This window comes from Bufo bufo, chromosome 6 (genome assembly GCF_905171765.1).
Source record: "Bufo bufo chromosome 6, aBufBuf1.1, whole genome shotgun sequence".
Taxonomy (NCBI): domain Eukaryota; kingdom Metazoa; phylum Chordata; class Amphibia; order Anura; family Bufonidae; genus Bufo; species Bufo bufo.
Genome location: NC_053394.1, coordinates 151,825,284 through 151,850,594, shown reverse-complemented (window position 1 = coordinate 151,850,594; position 25,311 = coordinate 151,825,284). Strand labels below are relative to the sequence as shown.

General features: G+C 46.0%; 1 protein-coding gene across 1 annotated transcript; it reads left to right on the top strand.

Annotated features, from left to right (window-relative positions):
* UBE2V1 (ubiquitin conjugating enzyme E2 V1) lies at positions 1 to 24,952 on the top strand. Its single transcript, XM_040438623.1, has 4 exons — positions 1 to 143; positions 13,406 to 13,554; positions 17,543 to 17,668; positions 24,184 to 24,952. The coding sequence occupies exons 1-4, from the start codon at positions 122 to 124 to the stop codon at positions 24,328 to 24,330; spliced, it is 444 nt and encodes a 147-aa protein (XP_040294557.1). The 5' UTR covers positions 1 to 121; the 3' UTR covers positions 24,331 to 24,952.
* The last annotated feature ends 359 nt before the right edge of the window (positions 24,953 to 25,311 follow it).

The window sequence follows — 25,311 nt, the reverse complement described above, 5'->3', positions numbered from 1 at the left end:
CGTCGCTGCTCTCTATGCTGACCCCAGCTCCTCCCAGCGTTCCCCTGTGACAGCCGGCTGTGAGGAGCCCGCCCTCCGTGACGTCACCGAGAGGCCGGCTCCGGAGCACAGCTAACGCAAGATGGCGGCCACCACGGGCTCAAGTGAGTCGGGTAAAGGGGGGAAGCGGGGAGGAAGAGGCGTGTGAGGAGGGGAAGTGGCCCCTGAGAGAGCGGCTGCCGCCGGCGGAGGATGGGGCCGGCTCGGCCGCGCTGGGGCGCTGTCTGGGGGCTCGGTAAGGCCCGAGGCCTCCTCTCCTCACAACGCATGATTGTGCTCTGTCAGGAGCGCTCACACCCCGGCCGGGCCCGGAGGCCGCTCTCTGGCCGGCTGACGGCGCTGCTCCACACCTATGGAAGCAGAGGGGTCCTTGGGGGCCACACATCCAGCTGTGGCTCCTACGCTGCTCCCTGTCTGCGGCCATCCTTCCTGGTTCAACCCCTGTGAGTGCTCTGGGGGCCCTCCTGGCCTACGGGTGCTCCAGGGGCCAGCACAGGCCTTACAGGGGGAGGGGTTCTTTCTGTTACGCTGGAGGTGGGGCCCCCAGGGACCACACGTCTGTATGTTGCCCTGGTGTCATGTCATGGGGCCCCAGGTGCAGTGTAATGTCCATCCCTGTGGCTGGAGGGAATACAGTGAAGACAAAGAAGCCTGTGTCCTGGATTAGATGTAGCAGAGCTGAGGCTGTAACCCCCTGTGTTAAAGGGTTTTTCTGAGATTTGGATGGGTCATCAGTGACTCCCAGCACCCGTCACCTCTTCCCAGTGATGTCACATCGCTCCTGTTCAGGTGAATGGGGCTGAGCTGTGATACCAAGCATGGCCACCTTCCAATGGATGGTGCTGTGCGGGGGCTGCAGCGCTCACAGGAGCACCACAGTCTGATTGGTGGGGGTCCCGGGTGTTGGACCACTGCAGAGGATAGGTCATCAATATCAGAAACTGTGAAAACCCCTTTAAAGGGAACCTGTCCCCGTAATTTTGTGTATAGAGCTGAGGACAGGGGTTGCTAGATGGCCGCTAGCACATCCGCAATACCCAGTCCCTATAGCTCTGTGTGCTTTTATTGTGTAAAAAACCCGATTTGATACATATGCAAATGAACATAAGAGTCATATCTTAGGCTACTTTCACACTTGCGGCAGGACTGATCCGACAGGCTGTTCACTATGTCGGATCCGTCCTTCCGCTATTTCGCCGGACCGCCGCTCCGTCCCCATTGACTATAATGGGGATGGGGGCGGCTCTCGCCGTGCTGCGCCGGAGCTCCGCTAAAAAGTCCTGCATGTCCGACTTTTTAGTCCGGCGGCTCTCGCCGTGCTGCGCCGGAGCTCCGCCCACGTCCCCATCATAGTCAATGGGGACGAAGCGGCGGCACGGCGAAATAGCAGAAGGACGGATCCGTCCTGCCGCAAGTGTGAGAGTAGCCTTACTTGTGTGACCAGAGAAGAGTCATATTTTCAAGCTCTGACTCATCTCATGTACAGGACACATCTCAGGTTAATTTACATATGTATCAAATCAGCTTTTATACACAAAAGCACACAGAGCTATGGGGACTGGGTATTGCGGATGTGCTAGCGGCCATCTAGCAACTCATGTCCTCAGCTCTATACCCAAAATCCCGGTGACAGGTTCCCTTTAAGTAGATCTGCAGCCACTGCAGTATTAGATGCATAATAGAAACCCCTCAGTAAGAAGCTCAGCTCTGCTACATCTACGACGAATCTCCTGCACAATGACTGTGTAGCCACAGGATATGTCTAGGGATGAGCGAATTTCATATTTTGAAGTTCGTGTTGTGGCATTTACTGAATGGCGTTATGGATTCCGTTACCACGGTCCATGACGGAATGCATAATAGAAGTCTGAGGCCTGCATAACGGATACTCCTCATTTCCATTCTGCAGCAGAGGACTCCCCTGCATAACGGAAACCAGGGGCGTATCCGTTATGCAGGCCATAGACTTTCCTTTATGCATTTCCGTCATGGACCGTGGTAACGGAATCCATAACGCCATTCAGTAAATGCCACAACACGAACTTCAAAATATGAAATTCTCTCATCCCTCGATATAAAGGTGCAGGTCTGACCTCTAGGACCCCCCTCTATCTAGAGAACAGAGGTCCATTGCCCCCACCCCCACAGAAATCGATGGCATTAGCGGCAAGCGTCATACAGTGCTTGCCTACAGCCAGGAAATGGTTAACTGGCCTCCCCCCCAGCTGGCACTTGTTGTATCATCTAGATAAGCCATCACTACCCATTGAAGAGGGCAAGTCAATGCTGGTTATTCTGGATCTCCTCCAGTTTTGTGTACGCAGCTCCTATGCAAACTTTTGTCTCCATGGTAACAGCTTACAAAACAAACCCAGCCTAGTCTGATCCCGATGTCGTGTTACTCCTGTCCGAAGAGTCTCAAGAGGAGGCGGCTGATGGCAGACGACAGGGCTTGTTTGTAGTCTGTTACCATGGAGACGCATGCTCTGCATAGAAGAGAATGACCCTTTAAAGAGGACCTGTAACATGCCTGTTAGTAACTATCTGCCTCCCCTTGTAATAATTTTCGAACCAGAAGTCGCGCTCCGTTTTTTCCGGAATAATGTCTTCCATGCAGAAATAGCAAATTTTGACCATTTTAAATGTCTGTCAGAAGACTGAATCCCTACGTTTCTTCAAGCACCAAATCTGTCACGTAGGGATCGGAGCGGTAGGGGCGCCTGGTCGTTGTGGTTGGGTCTGGGCCGAATGCACAGGAGGCGCACGTAGGACAGTCTTATACTCTATATAGTATAGTGTACTTCATATCTGTGAGCACTGTGGCTTTCACTATAAGGTCTCAAGCACACGACTGTATCCGTTTGGCGGTACGCAAATCACGGATGCGGTCCGTGTGCAATCCGCATTTTCTCACGGACCCGTTGACTTCAGTGGGGCCGCCAGAACAGGACACGCTCTATCTTTTGCAGCATGGAGATGCGGACAGCACACGAATGTCCATATTTTGTGGATCCGCGATTTGCAGACCTTAAAATGGATACAGTCGTGTACATGAGACCTAATGGGGGCAAAATGGCTGCCCCTATATGTGGGACAATCTATTGCCTGTTTGCCAACCCTCCTTGGTTTTTCTGGAGTCTCCCTCTTAGATCCCAGCAGGACACATAGAACATTGCACCAATCGCATATTGTGCTCACCAATCAGAAGTCTTCCATGTGATGACAAGCTGCTCGTCCAATAGTCACATCCACTGCATGAAGTTCTGGACGGTCGGGCTGCGGGTCACTTTGTCCATGTGCTCACAGTGTCCTCTCCAGTGAAGAATATGCCCCCAAACTCATACCCCCCCCCCAATCTCCATGTCAACTTGGCCTAGCACGGACCCAATAATTTTATTCATCCGACCAGGGCAAGCATGCTCAGGCATATAGTGCCCTGGGGGGAGTCTGTTATCTGATTACTATGGAGTTTGGGCACATGTTCTTCACTGGAGAGGAGGCCATGACCACGTGACCCACAGCCCAAGATCACTCGCCCCGCCAGGCGACACCCGGTGAGAATTTTGCGCTGCTGCAGGACTCTATCTCCTCACTTCAGAGCGGTGTGCTGAATGGTCCGGCTGCCCACTCAAACCAACCAATAACAAAGTGCCTTGATGTAAGGAGCTTTGTTATTGGTCATTTCAGGCACAGGCAGCATTGCTGCGCTGCCCGCGCCATTCACTGCAACTGATGAAAGGTAGGTAAAAGTCTAAGGCAGGTATCCTAAAACTGTGGCCCTCCATCTGTTGTAAAACTACAACTCCCACATTGCCCTGCTGTAGGCTGATACCTGTAGGCTGTTCAGGCATGCTGGGAGTTGTAGTTTTGCAACAGCTGGAGGGCCGCAGTTTGAGGATGCCTGGTTTAAGGAGTATTGCTACGCCTAAGGGTCCATTCACACGTCTGTGGCCGCGGACAAGAATAGGACATGTTCTATTTTTTTGCGGGGCCACGGAACGGAAGTGCGGATGAGGACAGCACACAGTGTGCTGTCCGCATCTTTTGCGGCCCCATTGAAAATGAATGCGTCTGCACCCATTTTGAGGACGTGTGAATGGACCCTTAGACTTTTTTTAAGGAGTAAAATCGCCTGAACACGCATCTATGACGCATGTGCAGGCGTTATTGCGACCTCTGTCTGGAACATCTATTTATATGATTGTTGTGCCATTCATTTATTATCCCTACTAGAAGTTAGTTTACAATGAAGGTCCAGCTGAGTATTACCAGTTGGGGGAGTGTTCCTGCGCAGTCTGACACTGTCAGCGATGATTGGATAGTGTCGGTCTGTACAGAGACACATCGCCAACTTGTAACAACCATCTGGACCTTCACTGCAGACTGCTACTAAGGCCTCATGCACACGGCCGCTGTTTGGGTCCGCATCCGAGCCGCCGTTTTGGCGGCTCGGATGCGGACCCATTCACTTCAAAGGGGCCACAAAAGATGCGGACAGCACTCCGTGTGCTGTCCGCATCCGTGGCCCCGTTAAAAATAAAATAGAACATGTCCTATTCTTGTCTGCGCTTTGCGGACAAGAATAGGCATTTATATTGCCGGCGCCTGTTACGTTCCGCAAATTGCGTAAGGCAACACGGGCGGCTTCCGTTTTTTGTGGATACGCGGTTTGCGGACCGCAAAAAACGTCACGGCCGTGTGCATGAGGCCTAATTCAGTCATATTTTTAGCAGGAATAATAAGAGAATAACATATACTAGAGTGATAAGAATAGATGCTCAGGAATTATTACATGGGGGGGGGGGTGTAAGTAGTTTCTAAACAGACTTGTCAGGAGAGGTGACAGGCTTCTTTAAAGGGGTTATCCGATATCTAAAATACGTCCCCCCCTCCCCAATACACTGGCCCCTTGTATGAATTCTACTTACCTGCTCTCCGACACTCGCATCACTCCGGATCCCTGCACAGCCACCACTGCATCTGGCAACGGGGAGAGTAGCCGTTAACAGGCCGCGACAGGAACGAGCCCCCTTGATGCTGGTCAGCTTCACGGCCTGCTCTTGGCTGTTCCCCTTTGTCGCTGGATGTTTTGATCCAAGTGACGGGGAGATGCAGCAGGGGCCATGCAGGGACCCGGAGTGACACGGGTGCTAGGAAGCAGGTAAGTTATAAGGACTAGAGAGCAGCCAATTGATTTGTCTCATCAATCAGAGTTCTGCACCCGTGACGGAGTGTCCCTGAAAGGAGGACGCTCTCCCCACCTCTTGATTGAAAGGGCTGGACATCTCGGCAGCGGTGCAAGTTCAGAAGCTCTGCTGCAGCAGCTGTTCATGCACCGCTATCCGAAGTGTATGGCGCCAGCACAGTCGCTGCTCCAGTAACAGAAGCAGAGGCTCTGCGCTTGCACGGCTACTTGGAGCAGCGGCACAGCCGCAATATTGTCAGGGTCCACCGAGACGTCCAGCCGTTTTATTCAAGTGGTGGGGGAGTGTCCTCATTAGGGACCGCCCATCATAGGTGCAGATTTCTGCTTGATAAGACGACTCGATTCACTCCTAACTAGTAGGGACCCACTTTCCCGGTAGGGTGTGGGCACAACCGGCAGATTTAGCATTAACGGTGAAATGCGCAGTGGAAATCTGCGGCATAAAGTGACATACTGCCAATGTAAAAAACAGACTGCTGGTCAATTTCCGCTGCAGTTTTTTTTTTCTGCATTAGACTTTACTGGTACTGCAATATGCTGCAGATTTTCTGGAATGTCTGCTGCGTGACTCCACATGTGAACATACCCTTAGGCCTCATGCACACGACAGTTGTTTTTTGCGTCCGCCCAAAAACCGGATGCGGCATCTGTTTTTTTTGGAGGATCCGTTTTTTTTGGAGGATCCGTTTTTTTTCCCCACAGATCCCTTGTAATAAATGCCTATCCTTGTCTGCAAATGTGAAAAAAGTAGGACGTGCACTATTTTTTTGCTGAAGGGAAACGCGGACAACGGACGCGGAACACAAATGGATGAACTATCAGCATTTTTTTGCTGACCCATTGAAATGAATGGGTCCACGTCCTATCCGCAAAAAAAACAGAACGGAGGCCGAGAAAAACAACTGTCGTGTGCATGAGGCCTTACTCTGTATAGTAGTGGGGGGTGCACAGGCCATAGCACGTGGAGTCGGTACATCCGGTGCTGTGTAATAGACATCCAAGCCATGCCTCCTAACATGACAAAATACACAGCGAAAAAATCTGCTGCAGAAATGCGAGGGTGGTCGTCAGATTTCTGCAGCAGATTTGCCGTGGCACTGTTTTCTAAACCACGGCCTGAAAAAATCTGATTTGTATAAAGGCGGATTTCCCATTGAAAACCTATAGGTACATACATTGGGGCAGATTTATGAAACTGCGCTTAGCAACAAAGACAGAGTTTGTCTTACAGGCTCATACACTGCCCTGGACGCTGCACCCGGTGATGAGGCCTCAGTCTCCTCCTGTGCAGATTCTGCCCCTGATCTTATGTATTACTGCATGGAGAGGCCGCCGTCCTGGAGTATATTCACACTGCAGATTATTGAAGGTGTCATCGGTTTACATGCACAAGCTACAAATAGTACCACATTCCTGTACCGTGGCCCCGCAGTTGGGTCTGGGATGGCCCTTGTAAGATGAAACCATTGTAACTTGATCTCATAACTCTGTGGAAAAATTATTCGAAGGCCTCATGAACACAAACATATTTTCTTTCCGTGTCCGTTCTGGTTTTTTTTTGCGGACCGTATACGGAACCATTTATTTCAATGGGTCTGCAAAAAAAACGGAAGGTACTCTGTGTGTGCATTCCGTTTCCGTATGTCCGTATTTCTGTTCCGCAAAAAAATAGAACATGTCCTATTATTGGCCGCATTACGGACAAGGATAGTACTGTTCTACTAGGGGCCAGCTGTTCCGTAAATGCACACGGACGTCATCTGTATTTTTTGCAGCTCGCAAAATACATACGGTCGTGTGCATGAGGCCTAAGAGCGATAAAGCAAGTCCTTATAGATAAGTCAGGAATAGCTGCTGGAAGAGGTAAATCACTTTCAGCGGTAAACCCCCGGATGGCAAAGCGATGCGGAATATGTTGACATTATAAATATATATATGTATATTATTATGTTTATATCTATGGTGAGGACAGGAGGTTCTTAGGGTCCTGCTTAGCACACAGTGTACCAGAAAAATACAATGGAGCGGCCCTCGCCTGTTGTCCACAGGACCAACTCATTGTGGTACAGAGGGCAGTAGAGGACACGTAGTACCACACTGTACTGGACAAGTTGATAGTCTGAGGCAGTGTCTGATAAGTCTAGTTTCAGCTTAAGGGCCCTTTACACGGCCGAGAATCTAAACACGCTCTCCTGCCCCAAAACAGCGATTCTGTATGGGGACGAGCAATGGCATTAGCAATCCCACCTCCCCATACTGTGGAGGAGATGCATGTAAATGGAGCACTCTCCTCCACTGACGAGCAGGTGATTGTTGGGATGAACATTTACTTCCTAACAATCACCTGCAAAATTGGCCCGTGTAAAAGGAATTTTACAGTGGCCCAGGAAAAACCATTGTATGTTAAAAATATTGTATCCTGAGACCATTGTATGTTGAGGGACCATTGTATATGGAATCTCATCTGTGTGAATATAGCCCTAAGAGCTCATGCACACGACTGTGTGCCCTCTGAGACATACGGTCCGTGAGCGGGCTATATGTCCCGGAGTGGCATACATCGTGCGCAAGGTAGCGCACAGCATCATAGATTACCCGCACTCCTATGATATTATGATGCTGTGCGCACTATGTATGCTGCTCTGGGACATATGGCCCACTCACGGACTGTATGTCTCGGAGGGCATATGGTCGTGTGCATGAGCCCTAAGACTGGGCTCTCAAACTGTGAGTGAGACTCCAGGGCTCGACCACTTTATTTAAACTAAACCAGGGAATCTTGCGGTGGAAGATGAGATACTTACTCCTTCATCTTTGTTACAACTTTGGGGCTTTTTTTCATGTTAATTTAAAGGGGTTCTGCACTTTGTTTTAACTGATGATCTATCCTCTGGATAGATCATCGGCTTCTGATCGGCGGGGGTCCGACACCTGGGACCCCCGCCGATCAGCTGTTTGAGAAGGCAGCGGCGCTCCAGCGGCGCCTCGGCCTTCTCACTGTTTACCACAGGCCCAGTGACGTCATGACTAGTATCAACTAGCGTGGGCGGGGCTAAGCTCTGTTTACTTGAATGGAGCTTAGCCCCGCCCACGCTAGTTGATACTAGTCGTGACGTCACTGGGCCAGTGGTAAACAGTGAGAAGGCTGCGGGGGTCTCGGGTGTCGGACCCCCGCCGATCAGAAGCTGATGATCTATCCAGAGGATAGATCATCAGTTAAAACAAAGTGCAGAACCCCTTTAAGACAGGAAAACTTCTCCTGAGTTTGGCCAGTTTACTGCCATCTTCAGGCACCACCATAAGATGTTTCAGACATCTTGGCCAGTGGTGGCGAACCTGGGCACTCGGTCTCTAAAAGGTTCACCATTACTGATATTGGCCCTCCATCTGGAGAGGGACCCGAGCACTAGTAGAAGGACAGTATGGTGGCCTTGGACATGGCTTTGTTTATCATGAATACAGTGCCCAAATTTTTAACAAAGGTGAACCATAGTATCAAACTGTAAGACTTCCTGAAATAAAGTGGTTAAACCTTTTTAAAGGGGTTATCAAGCTTTGGAACATTTTTGACTCTGGGCATCAGTGTTTGTTGTAAATAATTCTACTCGCCTGCTCCCCACCGCTTTATTCCCTCTTCGCTGGTCCTCAGCGCTGATATGTCCCGCACTAGCACTAAAATGGTCCCGCAGGCTGTGGACAATAATGGGACACGCGGGGATCTGGCCAGACAACAACCGCTGCTCCCAGTGGTATTCGTCCGCCCGAATCTCGGCACTAATGCCGGAAACAGGCCGGGTCACATTATTGTCAGTGGGGCCTGGCGGTGCTCCAGCCTTTTCTGTCTATGCCGGATGCAGGTGGTTCCTCTGATCATTTTAGCGCTAGTGTGAAACTGGCCTTATTCAACTTTCAGACATTTTTAACTGTGGTCAGCAGCGGGTTGTACCTGCTGGAAAAAAAAAATCATACTCCCCGGTGCTCCGTTCCCCCAGCCATGTACAGGTATGATCCACTTATGTCCCCTACAACTGGTCGTCCATACTGAGATCTGGAAGGTGATACTCTGTATGGGTGCCATGTTCTCAGGGTAAGGAATGTCGTGGATCCGGTGCCACTGGTTCTGTTTTGTGACTCCGATGTGGATGACGACTCCGAGACATTTACCTCCCAATGAGTCATATCACAGAATATAATAGGCAATCCTTCAGATTAGGCACAGTGTCTCCATGTAGGAGAGCGGAGACCCTGCGGGGAACTGGCCTGTATTCATTCAGCAGCTTGTGGATTCAGTCCTTTCTCAAGGAGTTTATGTGGAAATCCAAGAAGTGAACGACGTCAGCTTTAATTTAATTCCTCTCCTCCACCCCCCAGCATCTGCCGCCCACACCTGATAAATGACAGTCGTTTCCTGCTCGTCTTAGGCGCTTGTATATGTACGTGTGTGTATAGATATATGTAGAGTAGACCCCTGGATACAGATAGCTTCTATGGCAGTCGCACTGTATTTTTGGAGGACAGTTGGTGGGGGGGACGGGGGGGGACATTATCTGCCGTTATGGTACTTTGCAGTCTCTGATCTCTGGAGGGGACATGGACCCGGCTTGACTGTTCAGTGGCCAACAATAGCTTTCGCAAGTCTCACAAAGAGTTAGGTGCCACGTGGGTTCACTTACTTCATGGTTTCCAGCGATGTCGGAGGATTGAATCCCTCTGTGTATGGGGGGCTGGGCTGAGGCAGTCGTGTTGGCTGGAAGGGAATGGACCAGTTTACTGGTGACTAATGGCTGATTATCCGCTGCCGTCTCCGCACCCTGTATGTCCTGCTCTGCTGCCCAGTCTTAAGTTTTATCCTAATGCATTCTGAATGGAGAGAAATCCGTTCGGGCATCAGTTCAGTCCCTCTTACGTTTTTTGGCTGGAGAAAATACCGCAGCATGCCGGATCCAGCATTAATTTCCATTGAAATGTATTAGTGCCTCATTGACGGATCCGTTCTTCCAGTCCGTGCATGCGCAGACCTTTAAATCTGTGGGGGGAAAAAATACCGCATCCGTTTTTCCGGATGACACCAGAGAGACGGATCCGGTATTTCAATGCATTTGTCAGACGGATCCGGATCCATCTGACAAATGCCATCCGTTTGCGTCCGTATCCGGCAGGCAGTTCTGGTGACGGAACTGCCTGTCGGAATCTTCTGCTGCAAGTGTGAAAGTACCCTTAAATCAAAACTGAACAAATCATTGTGAGTCAATGGGCGTCTGATCAGTTTTTTTCTGTAATAAAAAAATTAAAAACGAATCAGGCACCGTTGACTTACATTGATTTTCATGCCTGGTCAGGTTTGTTCAGTTTTGCAAACCGGACACACAAATGCTGCTTGCAGTGGTTTTGTGTCAGTCTCCAAAACGCAAGCATCCGAACCGATGCTCCCTGATCAGTTTTGTCCCCATTGACAATGAATAGGGACAAAACTGATCTGTACCATTCAGGTTCTGAGATCCTCCGCCAAGTCTCAAAACCTGAATTAAAAACACAGATGTGAAAGTAGCCTGACAACCACTATGATCTGAGCAGTTGTCGCTACCCTTCCCCTGCTTCTTTAGGGGGCAGTACCGAGCACAGGGGGAATCTTGTAGGTGAGGGATTCAGAACTTTGCTCCGTGCTTCCATTTCTTGGGGACGGTTATTGTCCATAAGGCAGTGCAGGTTTTCTTGCAGGTTCAGTGCTGTAGTCCCTGGGGTTCCTTGCACGTGCCCCATAGTGGTGGAAGTTCCTTACAGTCGGGCTATCTATGGTATACTAAAAGTAGGTGGGGTGCTTCAGCTTATCGCAATCTTCACCAGTCCCTCCACCGACTTTAGTCCATAAGTCTCCATCACACCACTTCCGGCTGTGCTCGGCTCTTTGTCAGATTGCCATCAATGTCTTACGTCACAGCCGTGATGTGTGGACCTTGATGTGGAAAGTGAATTGCAAACATACAACATTCCTGACCGGGCTGCATGTAAGCGTAGGATATCTCTGCAGTTAGACATTATGTAGGGTGTTTCAGTGATTTGTACACTCATCTGTATACCAGACATCCTGATATACACATAAGGTGCATGGATGAAGTTTTAGCCATGAAATCCACCATTCTTTACACTGCAGGCTGCATGCCAGAAGTTGGAAAATGATTCAGAATAGAAATAGTAACAGATTTGTTTTATGAAGCGGATGAGCAGCTGTACTGATAAGCTTCAGGCTAAATGCACACGATCAGGATTGCGTGCGGAAAATCCACACCGTAGATCATGTAGATTGTATTCTATGAGAATTTTAAATTGTCCTGCACAAGATGCGGATTTTGACCTATGGTGCGTGTCAATTTATTTAATCTTTCCTGACTGGATTTTCTCCATTCACTTCAATGGGGAAAGTAAAATCTGCACGTGGAAAATCTGCACCAAATCCGCATGTAAATTCCCTGCAGATTTCAGTGCGAATTGTCCGCACATAAATCCTGAAAGTGTGCGTTAACCCTTAGAGCTCCTTTAAATTCTGCTTCTACATTCTGTATCCTGGTAATCAGTTCAGGGGCGGATATACTGATTGTGCTGTAGAGGGGGGGGGGCATGAGATCTGCTCGCCATGAAGCTCCCGGGGCATCATACCTGACCCTGTGCAGACACCTCCTCTTACTCCGTTATCACTTTCTACTTCAGTTATTCTTGTTTCACTTCCGCATTTTGTGGTTTGTCTCTTCCTTCCCTATGAGGTTCCATTACATTGATATGATGTTATACGTGTAGATTTCATCCTCTACGAGGTCTGTTACCGGCCCTGCAGAATGAAGGAATAGAACCGGCAGGTACTTATTTCTTATAATATTAGGGATTTGCAAGTTCTGCAGCTTCCTCAGTTTTTGAAATTTCTTCATACCAGACCGTCAGAATACATCGGCCAAGAGACATGTCCTGACAGTCCCCAAATATGAACCACTGGCTTAGCAATCAATACTCTTTGGACTGGCAGCTACTCTTTCTCCACTCTGCCCAAGTGTAGAAGTTCTGGTGGCACATGTCAGTATGCACCCCCATCCGTAACTTGCCATATTACGCTACATCCTGTATTATACTCCAGAGCTTCACTCACTATTCTGCTTGTAGAGACCCTGTGTACATGCACTACTTATCCTGTACTAATTCTGAGTTACATCATGTATTATACTCCAGAGCAGCACTCACTATTCTGCTGGTGGAGTCACTGTGTACATACATTGCCTATCCCAGTGATGGCGAACCTTTTACAGACCGAGTGCCCAAACTGCAACCCAAAACCCACTTATTTATCGCAAAGTGCCGACTCAGTAATTCACCCTGAATACTACAGTCCAGTAAAGTGTATCTTCCATGTACTTTATCGTTTAGCTATAATACCCTGCCTACATTCAGTGCGCTGCCTGCGCTGTTCATAGTGCGCCCTGCGCTGATGAATGGCAGGAAAAGTCTAAGGCATATTGGTACACCATAGACTTATTCCAGTATGTGGGTGCCCACAGGGAGGGCTCTGAGTGCCACCTCTGGCACCCGTGCCATAGGTTCGCCACCACTGGCCTATCCTGTACTAATTCTAAATTATATACTGTATTATACTCTATAGCTGCAATCACAATTCTTCTGGTTATTTGAAATGGTTACCAAGCTTGTGGAAAGATACCCCTCCCCTCACAGCATAGCTGAGCTCCTATAATGCTGGGGAGAGGAGTTCATTTTCATGATGACTGTACGGTTCCAGGTGTAAAGACCACACTTCCCAGAATGCAGATCACCTTAGGGAGCTCTGTGCAGAGAATGCTGGTAGATTTCAGCGCCTGGTTCTAAAACCGGATATAACTCAGAATCTTTACAGAATGAGTAATGTATGTACACAGTGACATCACCAGCAGAATAGTGAGTGCAGCTCTGGAGTATAAACAGGATGTAACTCAGGATCAGTACAGGTGAAATAATGTATGTACACAGTGATTCCTCCAGCAGAATATCATGGATATTACATGAGCCATCATATAGTACTTGACCCCCCTGTTCTCATAACATGCACATACTTTGACTGTAAAGTGGCAGAGATCAGGTCAGTGACCAGAGGACGGCATTCTCATCTCTTGTTTCTCATTTTAGGCGTCAAAGTTCCTCGTAATTTTCGGCTTTTGGAAGAACTTGAAGAAGGTCAGAAAGGAGTTGGTGATGGGACGGTTAGCTGGGGTCTGGTAGATGATGAAGACATGACACTCACAAGATGGACTGGTATGATTATTGGACCACCTAGAGTAAGTATTACAGCTTCCCCCTGTCATATGTGCTGTGATGGTCGCCTCTGATGTATAACGGCACATGTTCCCTCTTGGCAGTGTTTTTAGGGAAGACTAGCTCTATAATATGTAATGCACATGTACAAAGTGGCTTAATGGAAGTTTATGGGTGCTGTATGACAACGTGGAGCATGTACAGTACCGTAATGCATCAGTGTGCTGGGCTCTGGATAGAGCCCAACATATTTTTCAGTCTGTCATCCCTGAAATGTGGCATCAAAAGGCACACGTTTTTGCATGAGCATCATTTGTGCAATAAAATTGTGTCTTTTTGGGATTTTACATCACACTCGCCAATTTTCAAAAGTGGGCGCAGATTTACAGAAGGAGGCATGGCCCTCCTGCGGCTCGTCAGATTCACTGTAATGTACACCAGAAGAGAGTCCACATTATAGCTGGCATAGATTAGACTTTCAGGCATATGGAGGTCCACAGATGTGCCTAATTTATCGAGAGGCATGTTCCTCTTACTAAATTAGGCACATCTTGCTCCAGGGCAAACTAGATTGGTGTATGGAACATCTTGATAAATGCCTCCCCCCTCACATACTGTGCAGCACTATACCATTACACAGCTTCATCTTCTCAGAAAGTTCACGTCTGACACCATTCATCAGCCTATCGGTATGTTATACAGTACATTTGGAAAGTCTTCAGCTCCTCTCTCTTTTTTTCACATTTTATGTTGCGACCTTGTGCTAAAATAAACAAAGTTCAAGTTTTTCCCCCATCATTCTGCACTCAATACCCCATAATGACAAAGTGAAAACAGAGTGTTCAAAATATTTGCTAATTTATTGAAAAGGAAAAACTATAATCTTGCATTGACAAAAGTATTCACACCCTTTACCCAGGACTTAGTTGAAGCCCCTTTGGCAGAGGGTACAGCCTCCAGTCTTCTTGGGTATGATGCCACAACTTTTGCACACCTCGATTTGGGGAATCTCTGCAGATCTTCTCAAGCTCTTTCAGGTTTGATGGGGCCATCAGTGGACAGCTGTTAACAGGTTTCTCCAGAGAGGTTCAATTGGGCTCAAGTCGAGTTCAAGATATGTCCCTCAGGGTCAGGTGAACTTTTGACCCGGTCTGAGGTCCAGAGCACTCTGGATCAGGTTTTCATTAAGAATATCTCCATACTTTGTTCCATTAAGCTTTCGCTCAACTCTGACCGGTCTCCTTGTCCCAGCTACAGAAAAATACCCCCACATCATGATGCTGTCACCACCATACTTCACTGTAGGAATGGTTTTGAGCATTGTCTCGTTTCCTCCAAACGTGATGCTTAAATTGATGATAAAAAGCACAATCTTGGTTTGATCAGACCAGAGACTCTTGTTCCTCCCGGTTTGAGTTTTTGCAAACTTTCATGTGTCTTTGGGCTCAAACACACGAACGTATTTTCTTTCCGTGTCCATTCCGTTTTTTTTTTTTTTTTTTGCAGACCTTTATGCGGAACCATTCACTTCAGTGGGTCCGCAAAAAATAATGGAAGTTACTCCGTGTGCATTCCGTTTCCGTATGTCTGTATTTCTGTTCCGCAAAAAAATAGAACATGTCGTATTATTATCCGCATTACGGACAAGAATAGTACTGTTCTATGAAGGGCCAGCTGTTCCGTTCCCGCAAAATACGGAATGCACACGGATGTCATCCGTATTATTTGAGGACCGCAAAATACTTACGGTCGTGTACATGAGCCCTTTTACTGAGGAGAGGCTTCCTTCTGGCCACTCTGCCACAAAGCCCAGATTGGTGGAGTGCTGCAGTGGTGATTGACTTTCTAGAAGTTTCACCCATCTGCAAACAGGATCTTTGGAGCTCAGCCAGAGTGACCATTGCTTTCTTGGTCACCTCTTACCAAGGCCCATCTCCCCCGATTACTTAGTATAGTGAGGCAGCCAGCTGGTTGTTCCAAACATCTACCATTTAATAATTATAGAGGCCCCTGAGCTCTTGGGAACTGTCAGTGCAGCAGAAATGTGCTTCCACATAATCCTGACTCTGGGCTCTACAGGCAGTCCTTTCCTCCTCATGGCTTAGTTTTTGCTATGATCTGAGTCGTCACTTATGAGACCTTATATAGACAGGGCTGTGTCTTTCCAAATCGCGTCCAATCCACTGAGTTTACCACATGTGACTCCAATCAGGAAGTAGAAACATCTCAACGATGATGAAGAGAAATTACAAGTGTCATAGCAAAGGGTCAGAATTCCTTTTTAATAAATTGGCTAAAATTTTATTATTATTACATATATAATTTTTTTCACTTTCTCAAAATTGGGTATTGAGTGCAGATAATAAAATGTGAAAAAAGTTAAAGGGTCTGAATACTTTCTGAAGGCTCTGTGTGTCTGATGTATAGACAAACCTGCAGTGAACAGAACCGTAGCTAAACATTGCGTGTGTAAACTGGATTTACAGGTTATTATCTTGAGAACTTTTTTCTGATCTATATGTTTACCTCCGCTGGTTACTCTTGGAAACAGACAGCAGGATATTTCCAGTCTGCTGTCAGTTATATGACCTATTGCCTTATTTCTGTGGCTGTCCTCTGAGCTCCTAAAGTGCTCTGCTCACATTGCATAACCAGCGTAATTGTGACGGCGGCTCTGGATAACACAGGGTTAGGGAACTGTGCATCAGTACAGGATGATTAAAGTACTGAGGCAAGGTTATTAAAGGGGATCTACACATTTGTATTACTGATTAGCAGGGGTCCAACACCCAGAACCCCTGCCGCAGGCCAGTGACATCAGGACTATTATCAATCGCCTGGGTGCGGCACAGACCCATTGACGTGAACTGGGCTGAGCTGCGCCTAGGCCAGTGATTATAGCCATGACATCACTGGGCCTGCGGGAAACAGCGAGAAGGACGCAGTACTGCTGCGAGCGCCGCTGGCTTCTCAGATAGCTGATAGAAGGGGGTTTCTGACCCCCACCGATCAGATGTTGATGATCTATCCAAAGGATAGATTATCAGTAATAAAAAGGAGTAAAACCCCTTTAATAGTATGCCGCTGCTCAAGCCCTTTAAAGAGGACCTTTCATTGATTTTTTTTATTTATTTTTTTATATATATTTTTTAAGTTCAATTAAATACCTTTCTTTGCTGGGAGCTGATGCTGATGCCTGTGTTGTTGTTGTTTTTTTTTTATTTTTATTTTTTTATTTTTTTTATATCGCTTGTACGCCCTGGCGTCTCCTCCTCCCTGTACTGATGCTCAGTATTAACATACTGGGTGGGGGCACAGTGGGGCGTAGGAGCGATATTTGAAAAACACAGGCAGGGTGGCAGCATCAGCTCCCAGCAAAGAAAGGTACTTAATTAAATAAAAAATAAAAAATCAATCAAAGGTCCTCTTTAAGTTAAAGAGATTTTCTGGAAATGTAATATTGATGGCCTATCCTCAGTACCAGATCAGCAGAAGTCCTACTCCCGGGACCACCGCTGATCAGCTGGTCGAAGAGGCTGCAGCGCTGTGTGAGCACTTAGGCCTCTTTATAGGCCAATGATGTCCCTGTACATTGGTCACATGGTCTAGGCGCAGCTCAGTGCCATTGAAGTGAATGAGGTTCAGATGCAATGTACGCGCTGTGAAGAGACTGCAGCGGCCTCTTAAAACAAGAGTCGGACCCCCGCTGATATGATATTGATGACCTATCCGGGATGCCAAGGGTATACCCTGATTTGTAATCATATAGTTGCTGCACAGTTGCATCCATGTATTTTTGGAGGACATGGTGTGAACCTTGTCTGCTAAGTCCTCTGTCAGGGTCGCAAAGTATAAAGGAGTTTGCAATGTGCTGTAAATATGCGGACTCCTCCGCCCTCTTTTGATGTCTTGCATAAGTTTTTTTTTTTTTTTTTTTTTTTTTTAACCAGTGTTCTGTCATGCTTCTTGTGACTTAGTTTTGTTTTTTTGCTTCTTTTTTTTTTTCTCCAGACAATTTATGAAAACAGGATATACAGCCTTAAAGTAGAGTGTGGCCCTAAATACCCAGAATCTCCTCCGTTCGTCAAATTTGTAACAAAAATTAATATGAATGGCGTGAATAATTCTAATGGTGTGGTGAGTAGTACATTTCACTTCTGCTTTATCACATATGGGCATTGTTCGTTTTATAGAGGAGAATTTAGAGGATCTACTCCCTGATTACAATTTCTCTGCTCCATTGTTCTTGTGACAACATGCCCTGCTGTCAGTGTGTGGATCCGTGTGATATATGAACTGTAGCACCAAATGAGAAGAGAGCCCTGACCAGAAACCTTTGTCATCAAAGCAGAGGAACCGTATGTGAATAGGGCCCCTCAGTGGTGGAAATGGACATCATACCAAGGAAACGACTTGCAATACTAAGCTTATATTACATTGAATAATGCTCACACTCCTTTACACTAATGATTTCTGTAGAGACAGGAAGTCGTAGGTGCAGCATAAATCTAATTGTCTGTCTCTGGTTATCTGTGCCTGTGTCACTGGTTCTGCTCATAAGCAGCAGCGTTCCTCCCTTATATTGATCCGCTGCCTCATTGTCGTCAAAGGCAGATTTCAAACATTGTTAATGGCGGCTTCCTGCGCTAGTCACTCTGCTGTAATAGTAAATGACAAGAATTAAGCTAGATTTACACAGCCCAAATATCTGGCCAATTATTGGGAGCGAACCTTCTTACGGACGGTCGTTCCCGATACTCTGCCCGTCTAAAGGTGCTGCAAATCACAGCTTGTTCATCGGCTGAGATGTTCGCTGGTGCGGACACCTCAATCATCGTTCCCGGGCAGCAGATTGTGCTGTCTAAGGGCTCATTCAGAGGGCCGTATGCTGTGCTCAAAAATACGGATCTCTTTTTTTTTTTTTGCGGATTAGATGCTGTCCCATTCAGTTCTATGGGGCCCTTTTCTTCAATTGCACAGCTCAGCAAAAAAATGGAACATGTCCTATACTTGTCAGTGAAAATCAGGACATGGCCCTATTTTAGTCTATGAATCAGCAAAAAAACGGAAGGCAATCCGTTTTTTTGCAGACATGCTGAACTGTCCCCAAAAAAACGGATCCACATTTTTGCGGACAGCATACGGCCGTCTGAATGAGCCCTAAATAGCGATCTGCTGCCCAGGAGCAATGAGTTTGTATAGTTACGAGCGATAGTATCTAGCGATTGCTCGTCCTCATACAGTGGAGGTGATCGCTGCATGTAAATGCAACGCTTCATTTCCACTTAACAAGGTGCCGACTGTCAGGATGAACCGCTACCTTCCCGACAGTTGGTTTCTCGCCCAATGTAAATGCACCTTAAGTATTGTTTGATCCCCCAAGAGATAAAATAAAAACAATAAGAAAATAAATACAAAGCACATGGGAATCCCTCTCCTCCAGTTGAGAAAGTGTACCAATGTATACAGACATATATTAACTCCTTCCTGCCCTGTACAAGCCACCAGACTGTTATGGAACAGTCATAGTTCAGGAATAGTGTGGAACGAACTTGCTATTTGCAAGTTCGGCGGTCGGGTTATCTAAGAATTCCGTAATGAATTCTATGACAGAATGCATCACGGAAGCCTATAAGAGGCATTCCATATCGCATTCCGTCATAATAGAAGTCTATGCTGGCCATATGCCTAGCCTAAGACAGATAGTGAAACCTCACAAAATAGTTACTAACAGTCTCCATATACTTTACCACATACTTCATGTTGGCATCATTTTCTAAATGTCATTTTATTTTGTAGGACTTAAACCTCATGCACACGACCGTGGTGTGTTTTGCGGTCCGCAAAACACGGATGGCGTCCGTGCGCGTTCCGCAATTTGCGGAACGGCACTGACAGCCTTTAATATAAATGTCTATTCTTGTCCGCAAAGCGCAGACAAGAATAGGACATGTTATATTTTTTTAGCGGGGCCACGGAACGGAGCAACGGATGCGGACAGCACACGGAGTGCTGTCTGCATCTTTTGCGGCCCCATTGAAGTGAATGGGTCCGCATCCGAGCCGCCAAAATGGCGGCTTGGATGCGGACCAAAACAACGGCCGTGTGCATGAGGCCTTAGAAGTTTAGAAACAATTGTTCAAGAAAGGTTCCCAAATTGACTTTAAGGACCAATGCAGTTCTGAAGTGACTTTTAGGGACTTGTATATTAGAAACCACCCATATCTGACTCTATTTTAGAAATGTCACCCTTAAAATTATTCAGAACTGATTTTTAGATATACACTCACCTAAAGAATTATTAGGAACACCTGTTCTATTTCTCATTAATGCAATTATCTAGTCAACCAATCACATGGCAGTTGCTTCAATGCATTTAGGGGTGTGGTCCTGGTCAAGACAATCTCCTGAACTCCAAACTGAATGTCAGAATGGGAAAGAAAGGTGATTTAAGCAATTTTGAGCGTGGCATGGTTGTTGGTGCCAGACGGGCCGGTCTGAGTATTTCACAATCTGCTCAGTTACTGGGATTTTCACGCACAACCATTTCTAGGGTTTACAAAGAATGGTGTGAAAAGGGAAAAACATCCAGTATGCGGCAGTCCTGTGGGCGAAAATGCCTTGTGGATGCTAGAGGTCAGAGGAGAATGGGCCGACTGATTCAAGCTGATAGAAGAGCAACGTTGACTGAAATAACCACTCGTTACAACCGAGGTATGCAGCAAAGTATTTGTGAAGCCACAACACGCACAACCTTGAGGCGGATGGGCTACAACAGCAGAAGACCTCACCGGGTATCACTCATCTCCACTACAAATAGGAAAAAGAGGCTACAATTTGCACGAGCTCACCAAAATTGGACTGTTGAAGACTGGAAAAATGTTGCCTGGTCTGATGAGTCTCGATTTCTGTTGAGACATTCAAATGGTAGAGTCCGAATTTGGCGTAAACAGAATGAGAACATGTATCCATCCTCTGATGGCTACTTCCAGCAGGATAATGCACCATGTCACAAAGCTCCAATCATTTCAAATTGGTTTCTTGAACATGACAATGAGTTCACTGTACTAAAATGGCCCCCACAGTCACCAGATCTCAACCCAATAGAGCATCTTTGGGATGTGGTGGAACGGGAGCTTCGTGCCCTGGATGTGCATCCCTCAAATCTCCATCAACTGCAAGATGCTATCCTATCAATATGGGCCAACATTTCTAAAGAATGCTATCAGCACCTTGTTGAATCAATGCCACGTAGAATTAAGGCAGTTCTGAAGGCAAAAGGGGGTCCAACACCGTATTAGTATGGTGTTCCTAATAATTCTTTTGGTGAGTGTATTGTTAACCCTTTTAGGTGTTCCACAGGACTTGAAGCAAAATGGTAATTTGAAAATTACTTTTTTTTTTGCAGATTTTCCATTTTTTCCTGTAACCTTATTCTGCAATTTACAGAAACGCTCCCCCATACAGTATGTGGTTGTAAACTGCTGTATGGGCACACAGCAGAGCTCAGAAGAAAAACAGTATTGGTTTTTGGAGGGCAGATTTTGCTGGAATACTTTTTGGGCACCATGTCGCATTTTAGGAGACCCTGAGGTACCCCTACAGTGAACCCCGACCCCCACGCCCCCAGTTTGGAAACTACATGCCTCAAGGAGTGTAGTGAGTGCTTTGTCCCCACAGATGTTTCATAGAATTTAGGAATACTTGGCTGTGAAAATAAAAATTTAATTTCTTCCAATAAAATATTGCTTTAGCCCCAAATAAAGGGATAAAAAGAGAAAAAGCACCCCACAATTTATGCATTTTTCCTGAATACAGCATCACCCCCTTTGTGGTTGTAAATTGCTGTATTGACATACTGTAGGGTTCAAAAGGGAAGGAGCACTATTTGGCTTTCAGAGGGTAGATTTCATTGGAATGGTTCTCGGTTTCTTCACATTTGCAGAGCCTCTGAAGTACCAGTACAGTGTAAAACCCAAAAAAGTTACTCCATTTTGGAAACGAAACCCTTCTAAGGCTACTTTCACTCTTGCGTTTTGTGCAGATCCGTTTTGTATACGCACAGACGGATCCGCATGAATAATACAAACGCTTGTATCCGTTAATAACGGATCCGTTTGCATTATTCATTTAAAAAAAAGTCTAAGTCAAAACGGATCCGTCTTGACTTACATTGAAAGTCAATGGGGGACGGATCCGTTTTCAATTGCACCATATTGTGTCAGTGAAAAACTGATCCGTCCCCATTGACTTACATTTCCGTTTGGCTCCGCTGCAAGCTGCGTTTTAGTGACCGTCTAAAAAAAATTAACGGACACCAAACGCAGCCAAATTGATGCATTCTGAACAGATCCTTATCCATTCAGAATGCATTGGGGCTTAACTGATCCGTTTTGGGCCGATTGTGAGAGCCCTGAAACAGATCTCACAAGCGGACCCAGAAACGCCAGTGTGAAAGTAGCCTAAGAATTCACTTAGGGGTATAATGATTGGTTTGACCCCACAAGTGTTTCGTAGAATTTATTTTTATTTTTTTAATTGGAACATGAAATGAAAACTTACATTTTATTTCACTTAAAGAGGACCTTTTATTAGTTTTGACATAGGCTAATTATGGTATTACCTTATAGGGCGGCCCCCCCCACTGATGCCATGGGTGTATTTATTTATTTTATTTTTTTGACATTCACCTGACTGGTAGATCACGTTTTGGTGCTTAGATCAGGGATCAGCAACGTCCAGGCACTCCAGATGTTCTGAAACTACACCTCCCAGAATCCTCCTTTCACTTCTGTGGGTGTTACAAAAAGAGCCGAGTAAGTTTGCATGCTGGGAGTTGTAGTTTCACAGCAGCTGGAGTGCTGAAGGTTGCTGATCCCTGGCTTAGATTGTTGGCTTTAGAACAGCTTGGCTTGTATTCTAGCTGCGACACAGCCCGAGATTCAGCCCTCAGTAGCAAAGACATATGAGATACACCCTTGGCTACTGAAGTGCCACCCTGCAAGGATTTGAAATATGTTTTTTTAAACTTAAAGGGGTTTTCTGAGGCTTTACTACTGATGACCTATCCTCTGGACAGGTCATCAGCATCTGATTGGTGGGGGTTCCGGATCCCTGCCGATCAGCTGTTTGAGAAGGCACTGGCGCACACAGTGGCGCTGCGGCCTTCTGTCAGCTTTCCCTAGGCCATGTGACGTCACGTTCATTGGTCACATTGCCAAGTCTGAGCTCATCCCCATTGAATTGAATGGGGCTGAGCAGTGATACCAAGCAAAGCTTCTGTAAAATGGATGGCACTGTGCTAGGTAAGTAGGGGGGAAGGCCACGGCACTACTGTCGATGCCTTCTCAAACAGCTGATTGGTGGGAGTCACAGGTATCGAACCCCCACCAATCAGATACTGCTGACTGTTATTTTTTTTTTAGAATGTTTTGCTTTTCATTTCGGCAGTAAAGTCATTGAACATTAAATACAAGATATTGTCCTTCTGATAAGCCCTCCTGTATAGATAGGCAATCTATTGTCAGCTTACTGCTGCTGTGAGGGGATGGTGTTATCTGAAGTGTAATCCTCAAGATAATAGTAGCTGTAGAATTGGGTTAACTGTACTACAGCTCTATTCTCTTGATAAGGATCCCACAGAAGGGCATTGCATGGATTAGTGTGATGCTCTAATTGAGTCACTACAGGTGGCTCTCTGGGCAGAATGAATGGTCTGACTGAGATATCAAGCCCACCTTACTGGTGAAGTTCTGCCAGGACCTCTTGCTTGAATGGCTTTGTTAGTAAATGATGCTGGTCTTTCAGTCAGTGGGGGAGATTCATCAAAACTGGTATAAAGGAAAACTGGCTTAGTTGCCCATAGCAACCAATCAGATTCCAACTTTTATTTTCCAAAGTAGTTTTGAAAAATGAAAGTTGCTATGGGCAACTAGGCCAGTTTTCCTTTACACCTGTCTTGTTCACAGAATACTTGGATAGTGTTTACACCTTGTTTGTAGGTGATGAGGTCCAAGCGAGATACTGCCAGGATAATCATTAATATGATCCTGTAGTCATTACCCCTCTTTTCTCAGTACTAATATCACATTTATTTTTCCCTGACATTACATTTCATAACACACACCCCAAGTTCAAAGAGAGCCCATACTGGATCGGCTGTATATCCCAAAACCTGGACTGGATCTGGTTTGAATTGTATTCTTGTCATATTAGTATTTATAAGGAGAGATTAATCATATGTTCAACAATCAAGCCAAATTATAATTATAAAATAGATAGATTTTATGTTGGCAAGTACCGTATACAGGAAAGTATTTAAATAAGAAGTGTACGTACATTGGACATAAAACTTGTCTACCCAATAGCTACAAATACCATAGTATGTGACTAGTAAATTAGGTCTAATAAAACTGAGCACAATAAATACAGAGTAAAATAAAAGAAAAAAGAAAAATGCTTGTGGCAGCGACCACTAGAGGGCAGCCTGACGGACAGGTATTTCTCTTTCTTTCTTCATAATTGGAGCTTGGGGTCGGTGGGAATCGGAAGAGAATCGAAATATCCTTGGTGTTAAGCCTCAGCATGAAGAGACTGAATTTCAAGTTCTGACCTCTGCCCTTGTGTTTTTTTCTCTCCTTTTCTTTGAATAGGTGGATCCCAGAGCCATATCTGTTCTAGCAAAATGGCAGAATTCCTATAGCATCAAAGTCGTCCTGCAAGAACTGCGGCGTCTAATGATGTCCAAAGAAAATATGAAACTTCCGCAGCCCCCTGAAGGACAATGTTACAGCAATTAAGAAACAAAACAAAAAAAAAAAATTGGAAAAAGCAAAACAAAAAACGAGAAAAGAGAAAATTGTTCATGCCCAATTTAAAAGGAATTTATGCTCTCGTCATTTTCCACAGTAGTAAATTTTCTAGATACATCTTGTAGACCTCAGACGTACTGGAAGTTTTCCCGAGATAATGCCAGTTTATCTTGAGATGCTGTAAATTATACTAATATTTTTTTTTTCCCCTTCCCTCATTTTCGAAACAGAAATCTAAGTTTGTGCTATAACAATAATCCTGTCTGCATTGTCAACGTTCCAGTGTCGAGAAAAAAAAAAATCTATTTAAATTCTTCCTGTTTGCGAGCAGCGTGGCACATTATCTGACTGTGAAGCCTGTATCACACAATCACGTTATTGCTGCAGTTTATTTTTTACAATTTTCTTTTCCTCGCTATAGACATTTAGTTCAAGTCCATCGAGGCGTCGATTTGTTTCCTCATTTCAGATTTTTTTTTTTTTCTGCTTTATTCTTTTTGTGTCCAGTTTTTAGACTGGGTTTCATGGACTACTAATGAGAATGCGTGCTAACTTGGGTCATCCCCTCCCCTCCTTTGTGTCGTCTCTAATAAATGCTGGATGTGGCAGATTGCGAGTGTTGTAATTTCATTAAATGGTCCGGCATCTCATTGGTTGCGTCACGGTTGCACTCATCTCAGCGCGATGGCTGCCGTATTGGTGGGGTAGAGCGCCAAGGTAAAAATCATATTAGAAAGTTTCCGCTAGTGTTGTTCCATTGCAGTTGTGCTTTTGTCTTCCTACAGGGGGGATATCTCCATTCTGTTAATATGAGACAAGGGGTAAAGGAACACTCTACCCGAATGATGATGCTGGACTTCAGGGGGGTGGAGTAGGACACTGGAATTAAAGGGTTTTTATATCAGACCATGGGGGCATATCGCTAGTGTACTATGGGGGGAAATTTATCATGAGGAGAAAATTTTAAGT

Bases quoted from the DNA above. Each gene is read 5' to 3' on its own strand.
- UBE2V1 (XM_040438623.1), top strand. From the start codon at position 122: ATGGCGGCCACCACGGGCTCAA. The intron at 13,555-17,542 runs GTAAGTATTACA...TTTTTTCTCCAG, and splicing joins TGATTATTGGACCACCTAGA to ACAATTTATGAAAACAGGAT. The intron at 17,669-24,183 runs GTGAGTAGTACA...TTCTTTGAATAG, and splicing joins TGAATAATTCTAATGGTGTG to GTGGATCCCAGAGCCATATC.